The sequence below is a fragment of the Tupaia chinensis genome, unplaced genomic scaffold (assembly GCF_000334495.1).
Source record: "Tupaia chinensis unplaced genomic scaffold, TupChi_1.0 Scaffold000119_2, whole genome shotgun sequence".
Lineage (NCBI taxonomy): Eukaryota > Metazoa > Chordata > Mammalia > Scandentia > Tupaiidae > Tupaia > Tupaia belangeri.
The window spans coordinates 3,942,798-3,965,941 of NW_006159586.1; the positions used below are offsets into that span (position 1 = coordinate 3,942,798).

Consider the following 23,144-nt stretch of genomic DNA (forward strand, 5'->3'; position numbering starts at 1 on the left):
GCCCACCAGGGAGCGATCCCCCCCCCGCCGGCGGCGGCCCTGCCACTCTGCGCACACACAGCCATATGGGGCGGAGTTAAGCGCCTGGAGATTGCTTGGCAGGCAACAAATTCAGAGGTGGCAAGTGTCCAATTTGCTCATTTGACCTATTTCCAAGAAATTCTTAATTGCTAGGCACAAAATAGCAGATGGATTCCCTGACAATTAAATGGCCTGCCAGCAGCAAACAAGACCGCCTAAGCCCGGTGCCCAGGCGCCCTCCTCCTCCCCTCAGCCTCTGCGTGTGGAGAAGGGACCACAAGTAAAGAAAGCGTCCGAAAACTGCCCAGGGACAGGCTCCCACCTGAGGCCGGCACGCATGCAGCTTGCTCCTCTCTACCCGCCCCTATGTCCTACTGTTGATTGAAGGTGCTACCTGAAGCCCATTTGACATTGTGCAATTACATTCCATGATCATAATTAAATGATGTTGGCTCCATTAAAAATGGCCAGCATCATGGGCAGCAGGTTCGTTTTATGAGCCCATACTGCCAGATTCAAGAAACAAATCGCCTCTGGTGTCCAAGTAATTGGATGCTGTTGCACTGCCAAGGTAACTCCGGTGATTATGGAACGCGTTCTCATGCTTTAATTAAAAATAAAAACCACTGAGCAGAAGGCACGCTGCCTGTGGATGGACAGCCTTTCCAACAGGAGGCCCACTTTGTGTACCGAGGACAAAACCAAAACCCATTCTTGAGAAAGGAGCTTTCGGGAGCAACCGTTTAACGACACATTTCTGGAGCTGACACCCTGGGGCCGGCACTAGGCTAGTCACCAGCCGGTGACACCAACAAGTGGAAGACAGCTCTAGCTCCAAGGCTTTACAGCCTTATTGATGAGGCAAGTGGTGTCAGGGAAGGACACTGGCAGGGCCCTGTCCCACCTTTGCCATCACTGCCACATTGGCCTCAGGAAAAGAGGTTCCTCTCTCTGAGCCTCGGTTTCCCCTCTCCCGTACAGTGAGAAGGACACTCATAAGGCCACTCTCGCTCCAACATCAAAGACGGTAACAGCCAGGAACTAAGTCACTGTGAGCGCTATGCGAAGGCGCCTCCATGCAGGGTTCATCTCAACCTTGCAGCAACACTGAGGTGGGCAGTATCACCCAGACTCCAGAGCAGGAGACCAGGTACCTTGCCCTAAGTCCACATTCAGAAGAGGTGGATCCAGGATTTGAACCCTAGCCATGTTGGCTCACAGTTCTCTTTCCCCACTGGCTCTCTACAGTCTCTGATTACAAGACAATGTAAGACTCCCAGACCATGATTCTACAGGCCACCTCCTTCCTTTCCCCCAACTATCCCATCCTGTCCTATCCTCACAGTGGGCCCTGTGCACTGTGTCCACACACATGCACAGGGGTTCTAGCATGTACCCAGACAGCAAGCACAACAGACACGGCTCCAGAGCCTGTTGGGGGAAGCAGGCCCTGACCGAACAATCACTAACACTCATTGGCCTTCTCACCTGACGGTCCCTCACAGGCCAGATGTGGAGGATCAGTTAGAAAATCAGAGGTGCTCCATTTACAGGTCCAAGACTTGGACTTCACAGAGGACTGACCCTGCCTCGCCTCACCCTAGCCTTGGGTGTCCAGGATCACTCTGGACCTTGTGGGTCTTGTCAGTGACCTCCCACTCGGTCCCCAGATTTGCTCACCCACTCTCCCTCTCATTACAATACTCTCAGTCCCAGAGAGCCATTGTTCATCCATCTGATCAGTTCTTGGTGCTGGACGCCAGGCTGGACACAGCAATGAGCAACACCCGAGACTAGGGTGAGGCAGGGCAGGGTGAGCAACACCAGTCCCAGCCCTTGGTGAGCTTGGGGTCACACAGGGTGAGAGACAGGCAAAGATAATTACATGGTAAGTGCAAAATAACACCTATGCTGAGCTCCATGTACGAGGGGACACAATGCTGTAAGGATCTATGACAAGGGATGGGACCAGGATGCGACTGAGAAGGAAACTAGGGTGGTGAGTGTTTGGTGAGCTGGAGGCATCTTTCTTGCATCCTACCAGCCTCAACCGGGAATCTGTCCATGCAAACGTTCCCAACCTCACCTGGCCCTGACACCAGGCAGAGTGTGGCTGCTCAAAGGAACCAGGGGACGATTACTGGGGTATGTGGGGTGGGGGGAGCACAGACCCCCTATGCCTTTCTCATTGTGGGAAAGATACTCGCTGGCCGTAAAGGCTCAGATTTGAGGGAGGGGTTGGCTAAGCCAGAGGCTATCCACTGCCCCACCCAGGGCCACAGGGCCTCCTTTGCGCACCCAGTCCTTCTGAGCTTTCCCACTGCCAGCGCCCTCCTTTGCCCTCCTCTGCCCTCCAGGCCCACATACAGCACATAAGCATCGCACGTCCGAAACTCCTCCGAGGGCACTGCCAGCTCAGCCCCAGCAGCCTTCCTCTCCCACTGGGCCCAGGTGGTGAGCTTCAAAGCTCTCATGAGGCTGCCGTGACTATGCTGAGGATGGCACGGGTCTGACAGACCCAGGGGCCCTCTCAAACCCAACGTAATTTCTCATTCAGGGAAAACGTACTGGGTGAAACTGGCAATGAGCTCCTGGATGGCGGCCACAGTTTGGCTCTTCCTTCCCCTAAAGGCGGGGCCAGTTTGAACTGATAATTCCGAGCCCTGGTAAAACTGCTGGAAGTTCATCAATGTCCAGTCAACTGAAAGAGCACTGGACACATGTGAACCGCATGGACTCAGGTCCACGTTCCTATTCTATGGTGTTGGCGTCTGTCTTTTCCCAGGATCTGGTTATTAAAATTCCAGTTCCTTGGTAGCAAGAATCGTACTTCATATCTGCCCAGGATCTAGACATAAATGGGCACTTAAGAGGTATCTGAAAAACCGCCTGTTAAGGCCGGACTACAGTTTTGGCCTAGCCCAACACTATTCAGTTCCAGAGAGGACCTGGCCCTTGCTGTGTGTGCTCCGACCTGGTGCTTCCTTCACGACCCACCTACTGCTTAGACACGAGCTATCTCACACAGCAGCCACTACGTCGGGCACGGGGAAAGAACCTGCGTCATGCACGTCTGCAAAGCAACTGGCAAGCCGCAGCACTTTCACACAGAGGGCACGCTTAAACTGCCACCTTGTCCTGTCAGACTCTTGGCAGTGCCGTCACCTGTCTTGTCCACCCGATTAGACTGTAAGCGCCTTTGAGACAGTCCCCGTGTGGCATCCAGTTCACTCATGCCCTTGCAGCAGTGACCTCAATCTCAAGCCCTGAAAGTAGTCAAGGGACTGATACAACATGGTGGAGAATTCCAGGTAGACCAGGGTCCTTGGAAATTCAACCCATCAAAAATAATTTATTCCACAGCCACTAAATTCCTTGCCCTCAGTGACAGAAATCTGATGACAGCTGATTTAAAAAGAACTGGTTCTTTTACAAAATTATCAGTGAGTGAGCAGAAGCCATTCCTGTGAAGAATAAATAACCTATGAGTGTCCTCTAACGGTAGAGACACATTTCAGGCATATCAGACGGTAGGAACAGAGTAAGCTGTGTGCATTTTATCTCTGGAGCTGGTGTGCCACTTACTGATATACTACAGGAGTCACCATCACGCTCAGCCTGAATCTCCACACTTCCCAGGTGCAGGATAGAAGCAATTATCTTAAAAATGCTTATCTGATGGGATTCTCTCACTCCTGGAAAAGAGAAAAAGTGAATAAATGACACTCAATATCCGTGATAGGCTAGAAAGGACATTTCCCCCTTTTAAAGAAGTTAAAAAAAAAAAAAAGGTTTGATTTTTCTTGCCAAACCAATGACTCCTAAAATGATCAAAACTCCTCATAGAGTAAGTACCACTCACAGTAACAGCTCCGAGGGCAAAGGGGCTCCCTGGACTAGAAAGAAACATCCGCGCTCGGATTGTCCTCATCAGACCAGATGGGTCCGACCACCGTTTTAATTTCCCGGAGAGCCAAGGAGAGGCAGCAATCATGACACTCATTCTGGACTTCAGTTCAGCCAAACACTTTATGGATGTCTTTATGATTTTAATAAGAATGGCCATCTATCTGCACTCATTTTTCTCCCAACATAATATCCTGCAAACATCTGTGACACGGACCCACTGCACCAATGGAGGAAGAAGAAAAGAAACTTCTCTTGGGATTGCTGTTCCAGGGCTGGTTGGCTGGCCAGCTGGCTTGGGGCCATTCCCAGATGAGGGCTGTTGCTGGCCACCTTAAATGTACCTTCACAGTTAGGGACACACACATCTACCCCAGCACCATGGTGGTGGCAAATATCCATGATCGAATTTGTCATTTACCTGTAAGAATGATCAAAGTCATGGACAATCGCTTAACATTTATATTTATCAAGAAAGCATTATCATTTCCCTTTAAGTTAAAATATATCCCAATTTTTTTTTAATTTCTTTTTTTTGGAGAGGTTTTTTGCTATAGGGCACGTGTGCTCACCAGAAAGACAGACAGAAAGGGAGAAATTACCCCCTCTCCGGGGGGGGGGGGGGCCACGCCGCAATCCCTTCTCTTCCATTTGCCTCTCGGGATCTTGGGCCCGCAAGCACATGTGCCCAGTGTGAGTTTAAGCCACTGGTTCCAGGACTCGAACCACGGTCTACTCCATAGGAGTCCAGCAACACAGCCATTATACCAGTTGCTGGTCCCAATATATCCCAATTTTAAAATGCTAAATAATAATGTAATAAACTTCAGTAAAACGACCACTCATTTTAAAACAATGCAGCTGTTGCCTCAGTTCCTCCCCAGCTGCAGTTATTTATTATTTGTATTTGCCAGAAGGGGCATGCACTCACCAGAAAGTCAGAAAAGGGGAGAGAACACTCCTCAGTGGGGCCTGGTCATATTGCAAACCCCTTTCCTCCATCCTGTCGGTATTTGGGGCACACATACCCATGAGCTGGCATGTTTATCAAGCCACCGGGTCTGGGACTTGGTGTGTTGGCCATGTGAGATCCAGCTCCCTTAACCACTAGGCCATGGGACCAGTGCCAACTATGTATTTTTAAGGTAGTCCCTTGCTCAAGCAGAGACTTACTTTTTAAAATTTTTTATTATATAAAATTTCAAAACATACAAAGTAAAAACTAGCATAATAGTAATATAACCAATCCCTGACCTTGCTTCTTCGTTATATCCCCCTGCCTAGGACACCGCCTGAAACACAGCAGGTCCCCGGGAATGTGAACAGCTGGATGATGATTTAGTGACTGGTACACAAACTGCATACCTGCAGGCACTTACAGAAATCTATACACCATTCAAACATCCAGCTTTATCTAATTGAAGAAATAGCCAGAGGCCAAAGAATGGAGGCTTCCATCCTGGCTCAGTGTAACGGAGCAAGGCTAGTGAAGGGGACAGCAGTAAAGCCAGAAGCTGGCATCCAGGACCAGGCAGGAAGCGTGAGGCTTATCTCCCTCGCAGAGAGCAATGCACTGGCTTTTGATCCACACTCAGGGAGTCCCGATCTCAAGTGAGTCCCATGGGAGGTACCAGGCAGGAAGTGGGTGCTGGATCATCCCAAGGCAAGAGGGATATACTGCTGGGACGGCAGCTTGTCCCTCTCCTGCTTATTCAAGGGAACCTAGGCTGTGTCGATTTCCAGAGACCTAACTACCTGGCATGGTAAGAGCTTAAGTAGATGTACAGTAGTCCCCCTTATCCATGGATCTGTTTTCTGCAGTTTCGGTTACCTGTGGTCTAAACATTAAATGAAAAATTACAGCAATAAACAGTAAGTTGAAAATGGCTCCCTGTTCTGAGGCACGTGATGAAACCCTCTGCTGTCCTGCCCAGGCTGTGAGCATTCCTTTGCCCAACTCAGCCCTGCTGTATGGGCCAATGGACCATTAGTCAATTAGTAGCCACCTTGGTTATCAGATCAAAAACACATAGTATGGGGGATGGCAAGTGGTGTGGTGGTTAAAGGCACTGGGCTCCCACATGGCCAATCGCAGTTCAAGTCCCAGACCCAGGGGCTTGTGCTCATGCACGCGCTCTCTCTGGTCAAAATTGAAAAATAATTATAATAAATAGATCTTTACAAAAATAATATGCATAGAGTTTTAGTACTACGTGTGGTTTCGGGCATCCCCTAGGCATCTTGGAACATATCCCCTGTGGGTAAGGGAAAACTCCTATGTAATGAATATTTGAATACTGATTTCAGTTAGGATCCCTGTGTTACACTGAAAAGAAAGCCCTTCCTGGGACCAGCAGATGGAGTAATGGTTAGGTCACTGGACTCTCACATGGCCAACCACAGTTCGAATCCTAGACCCGGAGACCTGGAACTCACGCTGGGAGCATGTATATGCATGCCCAAAATCCCAAGAGGAAAAACAGAGAAGAAGGGATTGCAGTATGACCACTTCTCCCGTAGGGGCGTGATTTCTCACTTTCTGTCTCTGTATCTCCAGAGAGCACAGGCTACAGCAAAAACAAAAATAAAAAAGAAAGCCCCTTCTTACTGTGGAATTTCCAGAATAAGCAATACCTCACTACAAAAACAAACATCAAAATCGAAGGAGAAACAGGGTCAGCGATCCACAGCCTGTCCTTGTAAATAAAGCTTTGTCAGAACACAGTCGTGTCTGCTCATCTACATGTACATTCTGTCTATGGCTCTTTCAAGATAGGACAGCTAAAGTGACTACTTGCAGAGTAAACCATACGGCTTACAAGCCCAAAATATTTACCATCTTGTTCTTTAAGAAGCTTGCCAACCCCTGGAGTAAAATAATGGACATGCATATTAAAAAGTAGGGAAGAAAGTTTTATTAAAAGAATTCATTTTAGAAATGCCATTTGCTCTGAGAATTAAAGTATCCATCTCCTTAAAGCCTCGATGGGAACAGCCCTCTCTTCACATCGGCTCATGCACACAGCTCACGGGGCACTGCGAGGACAGCTGCCAGGACCTTCTCCTTTCTCTGAAAAACCGGTCAGAAAATACCTCGCTCTACTGTCAGGGCTCCTCCAAACCTGTCCCCCAACTCTGGACAATGACAGGCATGTGATACTAGGGGAAGTGGAGGTACCAGATTATCTCAGCTTCACATATCCCCTTTGGCCTATTTTAGGGCACTGAAGCTGGGCCCTGTAAATATTTCTTCTTTGCCTACTGACAGACGCTGAGCTCCTTCACTAGAAAGCGTTACAGTGATCTGCAAGGCGACTGCAGCAAAAGATCTCTCCCTCTGAGTCTGGTCCTCTACAGATACCATCACTCATCTGGGAAGCCCAGCTCCCTCCCTCCCGTGCTCTGGCTGTGCCTGCAAGCTGTGCTTGCAGGCCACTTCTCCCATTGGAGGTTCTGGTCCCACCACACCCTGAGGCAACTGCAGCCTGGGTTATGAACAGCACTGGCCCACAGCCTCTGGCAAGTTTCACCACTGGTGAGGAAAGGGGATTATTTTCTCCAGGTCCATTTCCTCCCTTCTGCTCCTCCAGGAAAGCGAGCCTCTCACTCTAAGGACTGCAGTGCCAAGCTCCATATGGAAACAGCAGAAGCAATGCTGAGGGACAGAGCTACCAGACTTCACAGCCTGTTCCCAACTTTGGTTCCATGATCATGGTCTAGCAGTGGGCTGGTCCCGGTGGGGTGTTCCAGAGCACACTGCATCTAAACCCATCAGCAGCACTGAAAAGACACGACTAAGCTTCATTTCCCTCCTTTGGTTTCAGTGGAGTGAGAGATAAAAAGGAATATTTTGCAGTGCATGAGAAAGAGACTCTCGAATCCTTTTTTTTCTTTTTTTGGAGAAGTTTTTGCTATAGGGTGCACTCACCAGAAAGACAGAGAGAGACAGAGACAGAAACCAGGAAATCACCCCTCGCCCCCAGGGGGTATGCCTACGCCACAATCGCTTCTCCTCCATTCTCCTCTTGGGATCTTCGGCATGCACACGCCCGGCATGAGTTTAAGCGGCAGGGTCCAGGACTCGAATCATGGTCGACTACATGGGAGTCCAGCAACATAACCATTACGCTAACTGCTGGTCCCTCAAATCCTTATTTTTAAGAAAGGCTAGCCCATGGCCTAGCGATTAATGGATACCACATAGCCGACTGTGGTTTGGATCCCAGCCTCAGAGGCTTGAAAAACATGCCAGAACAGAGGCATGCGCATGTGTGCCCAAATCCCTACAAGATGAAGAAATGGGGGAGAAGGAATAGCAGCACACCCCTAGGGGGCTCTTTTCCCCTTTCCCCATCTATGTGTGTGTCTCTCTCTCTGGTGAAGGCATGTACCTCTGGCGATTAAAAGAAGAAAAAAGGAAGGCCAACAAAGCTCCACGTTGTATTCTTCTGAGCCTGAGTGCTGGGATGGATATGCAGTAAGGAGATATTCACCAAGGACAAGAGGACCCTGCTAGCTCATAAAGGCTGCAGGCCCAGTGGGACACTGCCTGCTTACCCTTCCCGAAATCCACCCCTGGGGCCTGCCTCTCCCCCGCAGCAGCTCCTTACCAAGGAGGGTGAAGGCTTGTCGAGTCTTCTCAAAGTCCTTGGCATCATCCACACCCTCAATGGAAGTGTCTCCTCCCTGGGACGTGTAGAAAAAGTCCTCTGCACAGGCTGTGGGAGACAAGGGTCAAGGCATGAGGCTGTGCAAAGCACCCCCCCTGCTTCCCCCCAAGTCACAGCCCGTGTGGCCCTCTGTTCCTGAGCCTCCTACCCAGACCGACTTTCAGTGTAGCCAGATAGGACACCGTTAAAATGCTCCTTATCCACAAAGTCAGTGGGAGAGAAAGTTAAATAGTAAAAAAGAAACTTGCTCTCTATGGACAGAATGTGTTGCCGTGTTGATGCACTGGGTTGTCGGAAAAGTCAAGATGTATTTGTTTACATCTGTCTACGCAAAAATGTGCCATGACTTTTCCAATGACCCAATAAAACCAGTACAAGTAAAGTGCTACCACCAGCGATAAATAAGTCATGTGGAGTATTTAATAGGATGCAGCACAGATCTGCTTTTTAAAGAGGATCTGATTTACACAGTAAAATATATTCCTACCCCAGAACCACAGACTTCCACGGCTTCAGGCAATCTTAGCCTAACAACCTCATTTGACAAGCTGGAGGGCAATGATATGGTATCGCTGTTTTACGGAGATGGGCATGTGAGAAAATGCAGGCAAAGACTGACACGTCTGCTCTCACCTTCCAGCTTAATTCCTCTTAGTCGGGCCTCTTGTAACAGCCTTGGAGGCAGCTGGTAAAGAGGGGCCCAGGCTGTCTTAGAATTCAGAGCAAACCTCAGCACAGGGTGAAAATACCATAAGCCCTGGGTCGTATCCCCACTGCAGGGAGGAGGGTAGAATCTTCCTACAAGCTCCTACAAGGGGAGTGGGGCTTGAAGCCAGCATTGAAGGCAATGTAATAAAATAAAGTACACCTTGGGATAGCAGGGAGAGCAAGCATAGATACCAGAGACTGTATAGGAGGGGGCAGGAGGGGCTCCGAGGGGAAAAATCGTTTAATGGGCACAGAATAGAAAGTTATCTGTTGATGATAATGTAGACCGTAATATCTTTAACTTGATTGACATGCACTGCATGAATGCTAGGAAACACCATGTTGCAAGCTATAAAGATGAACAATGATTAAATGTAAATAAAAGATACAATATAAAAAATATATATCTATGCTTTGTCTGGCATATCCCTGCCTGATACTTGGTATTCTGGATTAGGTAGGACATCAAAACTGAATACTCTGGTTTTCACCTTCCCTGAAATGGCTCTAATTCTCTCCCTTGACATGAACGTGTACAGTTGAATATAGATCAGTTCGATGTGCTTAGATGCAGCTGCACTGGAACCCTGAGCCATCCTCAGCACCTTATCCTTCCAATCTGACCTCCCAAGTTTCCTTTCTCCATGTTGCCTATCACTGCCCTGAAGCTGACCTTCAGAATCTGTTGTCTGGGAACTTGTAAAAGGCTGACCTGGTCTCCCAGCTTCTGCCACAGTCCCTCCAAATCTACCTCCAAAGTGCTGATCACTCTGGCCACACCACGCCCCTGCTTAAAGCCCTCAGAGGTCCCACCGACCTGAAGGCAAAGGTGTACACCCTACAACAGCCTCCTGGACCACCTCCATCATTCAGACTTAAGGCCCGATCCTTCTTCCCTCACCACGATGCTCCAGATATACCGGCTTCTTCACTGTGGTTCCTCAGCTCTTCCTCTGTCCATATTGCCAGTGGTCCTGGCCCAGCTCTCCTGTTCTGTCTCTCCCACGCTCCAAAGCCACTGGACTTTGCCTTTTCCTCCAGCCCATAAAGCACACTTTGTCAGGTCCAAGCAGGAAGGAGCAGTACTCAACCCTAAAACCCAGTCTGAAGACACAACCCAGGCCAAGACCACCAGGCAACAATGCCCACAGCACATCTGTTGAACTCTGAAGGAAGGCTTCCTAAGCACACCCAGAGGGTTGGAGGCATAGGCAGTAGAACCGGAAGAGGACTCCAACCCTGTGCTCACTACAGCCTCTGCAAAAGCACCTTCTTCAGAAAATCACATCAGAGCTGTGTGGAAGGAAGACAGTCAACTTAGCTCTTTCTCAGCTAATCACTCTACGACTCTAGCAAGGAGCAATCTAATCATTCCTGACGCTCAGTAAATGCACCGATTTTTTTCCCCTTACATGCACCTTGCAAAGTATCTCATCTGATGGTTTTCATAGTGCCCACCTGAGGAAGATGGGCTATTTACATGCTTCCACTTCTCAGACAAGGAAACTGAGGACCACAGAGCTTTAAGGGGGCACCTAGAGTTTGTCCAGACCTGAGAGCCCTTTACTTGATCACCCCTTTGGTGGAGGTGATTATCTCTGGCATCCCACGACTTGCCGTGAACACAACCTAACTCAGCCACACATGTCAGAATGAGTCTCCTGAAGCTCCAAAGGAAGACACCAGACTTTCCTATTAGAAGGAAAGAATTTTTAGAGTCTGAGTTCCTTCACAGTCAACAGCAAGAGCCCAACCGCCTGATGTTCTAAGTCACAGATCACTTTCCTGGCCTGCTCTCAGGCTGAGGTTTTGCATCATAGCCCCCCACCTCAACCCCCGGGGCCAGTCATCTGTTTATCTGCTCACAGTCTGCAGCCACTTCTGTTAACATCTCTCCCCAGACACCGAGCAGGATGCAGTCATTCTTCTCCACTTGCTTGACTGCCTGGACCTCAGCTCTCCTTTCAGAACCAGGAAGGAGGTACTGGCAATCTCAAGTAAACATAATTTCCCTCATCTTCCAGTCTGGGGTCTCTCTCTCTCCACTAAGAATCTCCAGGGACTCAGAGCACTAAGTCTCCTACTCACTGGCTCCACAGGCAGATACCAGATCAGGCAAGCAAAAGACCACAGAGAGGGTGTGAGCCCAAAGACTGGAGCACTGGACCACCAGGGCCAAGGTCACGGGCTTGCACCTCACCTGGAGTCTATAGTCTGACCTGACAAGGCCTAATAAATTGTTTATGAAACTCTACCAAAACACCTAGAGAAGTGAAAAAGAAGGGAAGGAATTTATTCCTTATCACCTGACAGCTGTATTTAAGGGAAAATTGGGTCCTTTATACCTGTATAGTTTTTTTGGGGAGGGAGGCAGGGGAGAGGTTTTTGCTATAGGGCACACTAGCTTGCCAGAGAGACAGAGACATAGAAAGTGAGAAATCACCCCCCAGTGGGGATGGCCACACCACAATCCCTTCTCCTCCATTCTCCTCTAGGGATCTACAGCATGCACGCACACGCGTCTAGTGTGAGTTTAAGCCACCAGGTCCGAGACTCGAACCACAGTCGACTATGCGGGAGTCCAGCGACATAGCCATTGCACCAACTGCCGGCCCCACACCTGTACAGTTTTATCACCATTCATTCAAGTCTGACAAATTATTCATTGAGCTTTTTATTTTTCCTTTGAGTTTCCTCCGGAGATTATTTTAAACTCAAGAGAACACCAATGATGGGGCAGAGTGTGGATGACTGGTTGCAAACCTGTACCCTCCAGAGCAGGCAAACCCTCCATCCGTGCTGGGCCACAGACTTCTGTGCATCTGAGGACAAGTCTTAGGTGAAGAAAAGGGAGAAGGATGCAAGGCAGGTCTAAATATCCACGTAGAGCCACTCGCTAGTCGTTCATTTACTTGACATTTCCAGCCCGACTGAGGTTATCAGTGGAACTAAAGGCCACATTTTAGGACTCACAACCAATCCACCTACAGGCAAAAGAGAGGCCCAAAACATGAGAGCGCCTCATAGGCTCTCTGCTTCATCCCAAGATGCTCTTGAAGGGCACGAGCAGGTGCAAGGATGCAAGACATTGATCAAATTGGGTAGCTTTCATGAGCTTCAGCCAGAGGCCCAAGGAGTCTGTGCCTTGTAGACACACAGAACAAGGAAAAGTCTTTTTTTAACCTCAATATTCAAGTAAGTAGGAAAAAAATTAGGAGGATTTCTTCCTTATTACCTTAAAATTATATTTGGGATGGGATCAGCAGGTGGCGTTGTAGTTAAGGCACAGGATTCCCACATAGTTAACTGTGGATCGAGTCCTGGACCTGGTGGCTTAAAAATTACACTGGGCATGTGTGCCCAAAATCCTGAGAAGAGAATGGAGGAGAAGGGATTGTGGTGTGGCTATCAGTATCTCTCACAGGCCGGCCATGAAAAGCCTTGATGGACCCATATCCCACTTGGGGAAGGAAAGAGAAGGATACAGTGGCCTGTAAGGTGGCTGGCAGAACTAAAAGCCAACATCAGGGCCACCAGGCGTCCTCTCAGGGCAGTGCTTGGACAAGAGTAGAGTAGGTAATGGATAATCCTTGTCCTCAAGAAGCTTATGACATCCCTGGCAGATCATGAGCACCGAACAGTTGGAGGACAGGACAAAACCAGCATAGTGGGTGCCATGCAGGGATTTCTACTTTGTGTTCCAATTTAAATACTACTTCCAGGGGCAGGAACCTTCTGATTCTCATCAGCTATGCTTACTGATCACTCTTCAGACATTGAAGGGTAGTTGAGGGTGAGACCAACAACTATTTTGCACAATGCTGTGCTCCAGTATGGCCTGAGCTGGAAGGATGGGTGGGTAGGTGGAAGGATGGATGGGTGGGTGGGTGGATGGATGCTAAACTGCATGTGCAGGCACTAAATACTACAGAACTTTGTAAGCAAATGAACAGAGTTAAGAGGACAGAACTATGTTGGAGCCACTTGATGGATTTAACTGCTGGGAACACGAGTCTAATGCTAGACCTTTCAGATGGCTAGAATTTGGATCAGGGACAGCAAAGCCTCAGAAGCCTACTTCTCTCTCAGCTGTGTGAGGACCAATCAACCTGTCTAGACACCCAGCTCTCCACACCATCTGCTAGACCTCCCCACATACCATGAAAATGCTGACAGCAGGCCAGGGACAGGATGCTCAGCAGATCCTGGGATGCTGCTTGGCCTTAGCTGCCCTCATCACACAGGTGGGCTCTGAGGACCCAGTAGCAGAAACTGCTCAATACTCCATGAGAAAGCCCCACAGAGCAGAGGTCAAAGGCCCCGAGGGCCTGGGCAGAGGTGCTATGTGACATGAATTGAAAGCTCAGGCCTGCTCACTACTGTACTAGCCCTCCCTCAACAGCCTCAAAGCAAAGGACACTTGCTAACCGCCCTCAGAAACAGCATTTGTGGAAGAAATAAGGGGTGTCCACCCATTTGATGAGACAACAACTCATCCACTAGCTCTTCTGAAGAGATGCTTTTCAATGCTCCATTCCCCTCTCCAGTGTGGATGTTCTTGAAGCTTCTATGCCAGGAGAGATCAGAGAGGCTGGCAGTCCTCACTTGTCCAAGCCCCTCTCATCCTCTGTGGGGATGACCATGCTTCATCCATATGGCTCTAGAGTCATGCCCATGTTATCCCTACTTTATCCTCATTCCTCTTCCTTTTTATAAGCCTCAACCATTAAATGCAACTTACAATAGCTTGGCACAACTAAGTGTTGTGCATTGGCTAAACTCTGCATCTGTACTATTCAGACACATTTCCTATGATGCCTAAAATAGAAACATATCTTTCAAAATATTGGGCTGTCGTAAAAGTCATGACACATGTTTACAAAGAAAAAGTATTACCCCAATACTGATGTATGCTAAGTCTTTCACACTATGCAAAATACATTTCTACTCCTGCCTCCTATCCTTCCATTTCTGTAGCAGGTGGCCTAGGTACAATTAAACCTACTGTACTAATTGCACTAAGCTCACAGAGATTGGGGGCATGTAGCCAGGTTGGAAGCAGAGCTGAGACAAGAGCCCACGATGGAGGGCTTTCAGCAGAGCACCTTCCTCCTCGCAGAAACCCCAGCAATACACCCCTCACAGCAGCCCACCCAGAGGGCAGGCATGCACCCAAAGACTTACTTAGTGCGAGCTCTTTAAATTCCGGGAGGCTGGCAGCAGCACAGAGCTGGTAAAAGATGTGGTAATTCCTCTCATCGTCTGCCTAAAGGAGGAACACATGAAGCAGTTTTAAGGTAGGGACCCCAAAGCCACTCCCTGACCCACTCTAATCCCCAGGTGCTCCAAGCAGTGGGAGCTGAGGCGATCACTCCACAGCTCTGCCACCTTCAATTCCCACCTCCTGATTTTCCACTCAGTGCTGTGGGCCTTCTATCAGCCTACGGACTTTCACCTCTTGACTTGTACAAAAGCGTATGTGTTCTTTTTCTTTACATACAGAACATAATTGCTCTTCCATAAATACAGCAAGAGTCAACCAATTAATCCTTATTAAGATCTCTGCGCTGTAGGCTAACGTTGTGCAGGGTGTGGTCTCACTGCTGCAAGCTCCCTCTCTGCTCTGGGGGCTAAGAGTGAAATAAAAACTATGCTTGCCCAACCCGTTGGAATGGGCGGTCAGGAGAAGTTCACAGTGAGAGAGGACTTCTAGTGGACGTATGCAGCTAGACTGGCCTACACTTGGCAGAGCAGAGGTGATGGGGATTCAGGAGGCCCGAGCAAAGAGGGCAGGAGGAGGAGGAAGTTCAAGGAGGTGGAGGCATTGAGGGGTGACCCATGAGCAGCTTGTTGGCCTGGTATCCAGCACAGCAGGCTGCTGCTTTTGCTACAAAGAATGAAGGCTGTGGGGATGTCAGACCAACTGGGAGGTGCAGGGAAAGGCTGAGCAAGAGGAGTAGTTACAAAACTCGCTAGACATTTTGGTAAGCATCGACATGGAGACATTACCACGAAACAGCTGAGGTGAGTTTGATGTCTCCCTGTAGAAAGCCCAAACGTAAAGGCAAGAAAGTCACTGAACTCAAGGGAAGAGGGTACCACGGTGAACGAGGACATGTACCATCCTGCATCTCGGATCAGTGACGAGAAGTCAGAAGAGAACTGGGAGGACTGTTGGCAGGTCAAGAGCAGCACTAACCACCACTCAAAGGGGCAAAGAGTGTTGGGTAGGAGGAAACAAAAGATAGGCAAAGAACAATGAAATGTCAAGTTGTGTAGAAAGTGGACGCTCTGTTCATGTGAAAAGGACACTAAGTAGGTGGCCAAGTATAATGTGTTTAAATCACCCAATAAGAAGGTTCCCATGAAAGAGGAAACCCATGGACTCTATAGTAAGACCTGATATACTCAATCTTCAGCGCTCAATGCAGGCTAAAACCTAAACAGGGATTCGATATGCTTGTTGATTTAAACTAAAAAAGAGATTGCACAAGAGATTTTGGAGGCCCAGTGCCTGTATCATTTGAATGACTCCTTGTTGATGAGCAAATAAATACAGAATAAGTACATCCAACTCCAGGCTCAAGAGAGGAGATGCTCTTTAAGCCTGAGGAGTGGGGCAGGGAGCACCAGTGACGCCATCATTACTGGGAACAACGTACACGGGCCCAAGTCCCGCCACTCACCTGGAAGACCACTCTGGACTTCTCCAGCAGGTAAGTCCTCATGTTGGCCCCGATGATATGGTACCTCTTGTCAAAGCCAATCTGAATGTACTTCCCGAAGCGACTGCTGTTGTCGTTGCGAGTGGTTTTAGCGTTTCCGATGGCCTGTGCAGAACAAACCAACCAAGAGGTAGGCGAAAAATGGGGCCTCCTTGATTTCAGGACTGTCTTTGCGGCAGCATCTGTCTCCCTTCTTTCCCTTTTCCTCCCTTACAGAACTCCTCTGCTACTGGGAGACAATGGGTACAGCTAAAAGCAAAAAGCAAACCACGCACTCATTTTTTTCAGCCTCTTTTACTCCCAAGGATGGCCAGTAAGAGCAGTAAGCTGATGGGTGGGCTCCCTCAGGGTTACACGAAGCAGCTGGAAGGTGCCCCCTACTGTCTGTCCTTCCTTCTTCCTCCTACCTTTTTGGAATTCACATGTGATGGCTACAGCTGCAGCAGTCATCTTGCAACCACGAGGAAAAGGCCTAAAGAATCACAGAGACCCAGGCCACTAAAAGAATGCCAGTGCCCACTAGCTCTGAATTTTCTGTGAGAAAAATTAGCTTTCCTGTGCTTAATCCAGTTTGGTCAGATAGGCAGTCGATTATCACTCTCAACTAGTACGTGGTAGTTCCTAGAATACACCATAAATTGACCTCCCCTTCCCCAACTATTAGGACGAGCCATGAAATCTTTACCCTATAGATATCATCTCATGGGGCAATAAGGGAACAGTTCAAAACACTAAACAATACTTTGTTTTTTTTTAAGAATTATTTTATTATTACTGGGTTACTGGAAAAGTCATGGCACATTTTTGCATAGAAAAACATGAGTTTTCCAACAACCTAATATTATAATTTTTTTAATTTGCTATAGGGCACAGGCACTCATGAGAGAGAGGCAGAGAAGCGGGGGGCGGGGGGGGCAGGCAACAAAGCAAGCTACCAGGTTCAGGACTTGAATGGCAGTTGGCTATGTGGGAGTCCAGCGTCTCAACCACCATGCCACCTGCCGGCCTCAACAATAATTTTTAAAATGAGTGGTTAAGTAACTGGTCTCATTGTGTCAATATTCACTTTCCATAAAAATCACACCACTAATGCATCAGTAGTGAATGTATGACTACTGCAATCCTTTCCACGTGTTCACATTTTTAGGTGATTAAAATACTTGAAAAAAAAAATCCACTATAACTTTCTAGCAGTCTAGGGAAGCTGAGGCTCAAAGGGGTTGAAAGAAAAATCTGAAATCCAATCTGTCCTCTCCCACCCAGCCAAATCCAACATGGAATGTGTTGGCTTCCGGGATCAAGGAGGAGCACAGAAGAGAAGCACATTACTCTGCTGAAAAGTCACAGAGCTGATCTGCAACTAACACCAGTGAAAATGTCCCTCTGCGTCTCGCAGAGGTAAACTATCACTGCTCCTGTTTTGAGATGAGTGACATGAGGCCTGGAGTCAGACAACCACTTACACAGGGACCTAGCTAGTGCTGCACCAGTGGGCCAGCCCAGGACAGCCTCCGAGTGTGTCCGATGTGCATCCCAAATGGGTCAAACATCCCCCCACTCCCCTCTGCCCAGCTGCCATGGCCGTCACCACATTTTCTTGCACACCTTCAACAGCCTCCTAACAGGTCAGCCCACTCCCACTCGTGCCCTCTTCCATTCCTCCACTGGGCCACCAGGGTGATTCCTCTAAGACGGAAACCCACATATGGGAATTTCTTATGTAAAATGCTTCTGTGGCTTCCGCTAAACTCTGAGCTAAGAGTCCTCACTCTTCAGCATACCCTATGGGCCCAGCAGGATCCAGCCCCGCCTTTCCACTCATCACTCATCAGCGTCCAGGCTCTCACCCTAAACACTGTTTTCTTTCCCACAAAACCTCTATGCTTTCTGCCCTCATTCAAGTTTCACATGTGCAGTTCCCTCTGTTGGAAATATCCTCTTCCCACACTCCATGCACCTCGCTAGCTCCTCCATTTCTTTCACAGCTTACATGTCAAATCGTTAGGCAGAAAGGCAGACCTTCCCCACCCTGCAGTCTAGGGGAGCTCCTCCTGCCACATGTTTTCCCAGGTCCTGTGTTTCCCAGCTTTTTCCTGTCACTCCACATGCAAACGACCCTCTGTATTCACGAGACCAGTGTGTGTACATGTTTGCTCCAGTACAAGTTCTCCCAGATATACCCAGCACCCAGCACATGGCAGACATTCAGAAATGCCTGAGGGAATGGAAGAGCGAATAAAGTTGAGTTTCAGTAAACTGGGTTTTCTCCTCCTCCTCGGAGGCGATTTGCCACTCCAGAGTAATACGATCTCCTGTGGGGTCACAAAACGTACTTACCTTTCTGAGTTCACACTGTACAACGTCATCAGCACATCAGCGTGTACCCCTGCAGGGAGCTGGAGGGAGAGTACAGCCATGGCATGCTGGGTTGCCCTTAAGGGGATCTCAGTGCTTGGCATCTCCCCGTGGTGGGGCGAGGCTGGAATCTGGACAGGCTGACGTGACTCTCAGAGACATCTGATCTAAGACATGGACTCACGCTCCCAGCACCCACTCACCTCAGCACACCCACATCCCCTCCAAAGAGAGGTGTCTGATCCCTGCAGGCCCCACAGGACAATGGCACATTGTCATACTTCCGTTTGGAAGATGGACAGAAGGGAAGAAAGCTGTATTCCCTAAGATACTGGTATAAGTCGGCATTTCCCCAGGCCTCCAACATAATAAGCAGGCCCTGGGCTGGGCCCCTTCTTATCTCATTTAATCCTGGTAAGAACCCCGAGATAAGCATGGAACCCTACATCACACTTATGGAAACACAGACTCCATCTCATTTAATCCTGGTAAGAACCCTGAGATAAGCATTGTACCCTACATCACACTTATGGAAACACAGACTCAGGTCAAGGAGTGTGCTCAAGGTCACATGGTTGAGAAGTGGAAACCCCAAGATACACAATAAATTCGGATGTACCGAGGACCAAAGCCTGTGGCCATTCTATATAGTGTCATAGTCTTCCATACACTGTCCCCTGAGCCCTCCAGACCACTCTCCACCAGACAGGAAGCCGAGTCAAATAAAAGGGGAAAGAAAGGGGCCATTAGGTGATATGGTGGTTAAGGTGCTAAATTCTCACATGTCCAACAAGTGGTTTGAGCCCCAGACCCAGTGGCTTGAAAATTAGGGCAGGTGCATGAGAATGCATGCCCAAACTCCTAGGAGGAGGATGGAGGAGAAGGGATTAAGTGGGGCCATCCCCCAAGAGGGTGATTTTTCACTCTCCTTCTCACTGTCTCTCCAGCAAGTGCACATCCCTTATGGCAAAAGAGCACACATGCCCTATGGCAAAAAACTTAAGCAACATATAAACCAAAGGATACAGACAGAAATGTTATTCCTCACTTTCATCTTCTAATATAAAGAATTGGTGGTAGAGGGGGGTAACCTCTCAGAGGATACTTAGGGAACCAACTTAATCAGTTGAAAAGTCAGAAAACTGATAAACAAGGAATTAAACATTGAAACTGGTAAACAAGGACTCAAACAGTGACTTTAACTGAAATATGTTAACTGTATCTCAGGGTAACTAGCTGATAGTGGGGGAGTTACTCTTCATAGATTTATTTCAGCTATTAAATGCTAGAGTAAAAAGATGAGAAGATCGCCATTTTGTAACCTCCAATCAATTAATAGATCTAGGTATAATGAATGGCGGCAGACACTGTAAAAAGACAACTAGACATTTGTGTCTCCTGAAGAAAGTCCACAGGACAGGCTATTGAGGATGCATGTGGGAAAAAAATCCAAGTAAATCTCCACATTTTAACACCTTTCTAAAGGAAATACCAGGGACAGAGGGACATCTTGAACATCACCACAAGGATGCTATCAGCAAAGGCTTATTTATGGAATATTCTAAAAGATGATCTGGTTTCAACAGGTAAGTTTCACTTTCAGAATTTTTACTTATGTTTCAAAAAATTCAAATGCTTTCACTTGTAAAATGGCAATAAGATCCTTCCCCACATCAGCGATTACTCTGGAGTGATAACTGAGGAAAACCTTGTCTGTGACCTGAAGATCACTGTCAAATGTCTGTCCTTCTCACCTTGCTACCCAGGCTGCTTTGCAAAGTGATCGGACGAATCTAAAAGCACTAGAACACCATTCTGAAAAATCGGGCATATTGAGTAAAATTCAACTTATATATTCAATTATATATATCAACATAGGTTAATTCAGTAATTCTACTTCTAGGTATTAGAGAAATTCTCACCTAAGTATACAAGTGTATGTACAAGAATGACCAGTACAGATTATACTTAATGATTAAAAAAAAGAAATACAGGGTTGACAGGTGGCATAGTAGTTAAGGTTGTTGGACTCCCACATGGCTGACCACAATTCAAGTCCTAGACCTGGCAACTTGCTTTCTCACTTTCTCTCTCTCTCTTCTTCAGGTCAAATTAAAATAATAATAAAGTTAAATAATTCTTTGAAAAACTGTGTGTGTGTGTGTGTGTGTATGTATGTGTGTGTGTGTGTGTGTGTATATATATATATATATATACACACATATATATATATATATATATATATAAAAAACTCAATGTCTACCAGTAAGGGGAGCAAATAAATAAAATGTAGTATTTAATGGGACACTATAAAGCTGTTAAAAGAAATACACTGGAACATTGCTCATGGATAATTTATAAAGAATGTTAAAAGAAATGCAAGCTGAAAAATAGTTGATGGAATATGATACTATTTATTATACTACAAGGGAACATCAAAAGGTCATAGAAAAATGAAATTAAGAGTTCATTTGGTGCAAAAAACATTTTGAGAACCACATATAGTTTTTTTTTCCCATAGTACTTTTTTTTTTTTTTTTAAATAAGATAGAGATTTTTGCCATAGGGCAGTTGTGCTCACCAGAGAGACAGAAAGCGAGAAATTACCCCCCTGAGAGGATGGCCACACCGCAATCCCTTCCCCTCTTCTCGAGATCTTGGGCATGCAAGCACATGTGCCTGGCATGAGTTTTAAGCTGCTGAGTCCAGGACTCGAACAGCAAATGACTAAGTCCAGCAATGTAACCATTTTACTATCCGCTGATCCTCGTAATACACATTTTTTAAAAATAGGTATTTTTAATGCACTTTTAATTTCAAGAAAAGGTTTTAATAGATAAAAATCAAAACATGTTAAGAGAAATTTGCTTAAGACTTAAAGCCAGGAAAGAGGTTAGGATTCAATTCAAACAGTAGGTAGAACTTGGAGAGGTAAGACACTTACAGGACACAGATAAGGTTTATTATCTGTTGATGAGGTTGTGGTTTCAACTGGGCTGGACTGAGGTGTATATCATGCTGGGTGAAGTCTCTTCACAATCTAAATGATGCATAGCGATTTAATAATGAATAATAATAAAAGTAGGTAAATAATAAAAAAAAGAAAGAAAAAAGAACCTATCAACAGTTCAAGAGAGGACAAAAATCCTTAAATCTGGAAAACAAAGCATAGAAGAAAATCAGTAATATTTTAGTCAAAAGTCATAAAATTCTATTTCACCAGTTGAGTCTCATGTAATTAATCTCTCTTCTATTAAATCTGCAGTGTTACTTTAGTCTAATCTTTCCGTTTAAATTCTGGAAGTTAACATTCAACTCCTGACCTGTCCCTGCCACCAGGCTGGCCATATTCTTGGTTGTTTTTTATACTCCTATTTCTATGTGTCCGACTTTAGTTCTCCTGGGATAGCACTCCCTTCAGAACTTCTTGGAGAGCTGGTCTAGTGGTGGTAAATTCTTTCAGGTTTTGTTTATCTGAGAATGTTTTTTTCTTTTCTTCTCATATGAAGAATAATCTTTCCTAGTAAGTATCCTGGCTGAAATTGTTTTTCACTCAATTTTGAATATTTTCCCATTCTTTCTTTGCTTGCATTGTTTCCTACAAGAGGTCCCATGTTAGCCTAATGCTATATTCTTTGAAAGTAACTGGACATTTCTCTCTTGCCCATTTTAGTATCTTGTCTGTGGTTTTGGTCAATCTGGCTATGATGTGCCTCGGGGAAGATCTTCTTGGGTTGATTCTATGTGGGGTCCTTTGTATTTCTTGGGTCTGGACATCTGAATGCCTCCCTAAGTTTAAAAAGCTTTCTTCCAGTACTTAATGGAATAAATCATCAACACCCTTAGTTTCTTCGCCTCCTGGGATACTTATGATCTGGATGTTTGGGCGTTTAATGGTATCTAGTATTACTTGTATATTATTCTCATTTTTTGGGTTATTTTCTCAGTTTTTTTTTTTGATGAATTTCTCTAGGTCAGAGGTTCTATCTTCTACATCTGAAATTTGATCTTCTGCATGATCTAGTCTGCTTTTAATATTTTCAAGGGAGGTTTTGATTCCCTGTATTACAGCCTTCATCTCTAAGAATTTCATTTGATTATTTTTTTATGGTGTGTATTTCCTCTTTTAGCTCATGCAAGAACTTCCCCACTTCCTGGAACTTGTCTCTTTTCTCCTGCATCTTCTGGAGTTCATTATCTCTCTTCTCGTGCACTTCTGTTAGCGTTGTCACTATGAATATTCCCTTGTATTGTCTGTGGAGGATGCGGAGTTATTCTTTTTTTCGCGAGCTGATTTTTATTATCTCTTCATTTCTTGCATTTGAAGTAATCTTCAGTGACATCCTTGGCCTGAGATTCCTTGCCATAGTCCTGAACTACTACACAGCTGCAACCAACCACTTTTCGGGTCTTCCCTCTCTGTCAATTTTACAGAGGCCTACCCATTCTCCTAGTTTCTTGTTGTCATCAACCTTAATCAGGTTGATTTGGTGTTCCACACAAAGGGCCTCCACCAACTTGACGTACATAGGTTCATCACAGCTGGATGCAAGCACACACAGGTGGGCCTGGTGCTTGTCTAAGCCTTTGGCAGCTTCACGAATTCCACGTGCTAGGCCATCGTGGATGAGGGCAGTCTTTGGCACCTCTTGTAAAGCCATATTAACGTCCATTACACCTCCAGCAGCAATGCCTTCCTCCACCATGGGGGTGGATTACGAGTGGGGCCGAACCTTGAATGCACCCGAGCCTCTGCCTC

The 23,144-nt window shown here is 46.8% G+C and overlaps 1 protein-coding gene and 1 pseudogene across 2 annotated transcripts in view; both read right to left on the reverse strand.

The window, feature by feature from the left end:
- MYO5B (myosin VB) overlaps window positions 1-23,144 on the reverse strand; it is a 275,873-nt gene that overhangs the window by 154,271 nt on the left and 98,458 nt on the right. For both annotated transcript variants that reach the window (XM_006144449.3, XM_006144451.3), the window contains exons 6-9: window positions 15,992-16,135; window positions 14,490-14,571; window positions 8,538-8,645; window positions 3,607-3,716 (exon numbers count right to left, since the gene is read on the reverse strand). In XM_006144449.3, the coding sequence (XP_006144511.1) occupies window positions 3,607-3,716; window positions 8,538-8,645; window positions 14,490-14,571; window positions 15,992-16,135 (444 nt within the window). The remainder of the gene's footprint in view (window positions 1-3,606; window positions 3,717-8,537; window positions 8,646-14,489; window positions 14,572-15,991; window positions 16,136-23,144) is intronic.
- LOC106734466 (40S ribosomal protein S12 pseudogene) lies at window positions 22,694-23,091 on the reverse strand (annotated as a pseudogene).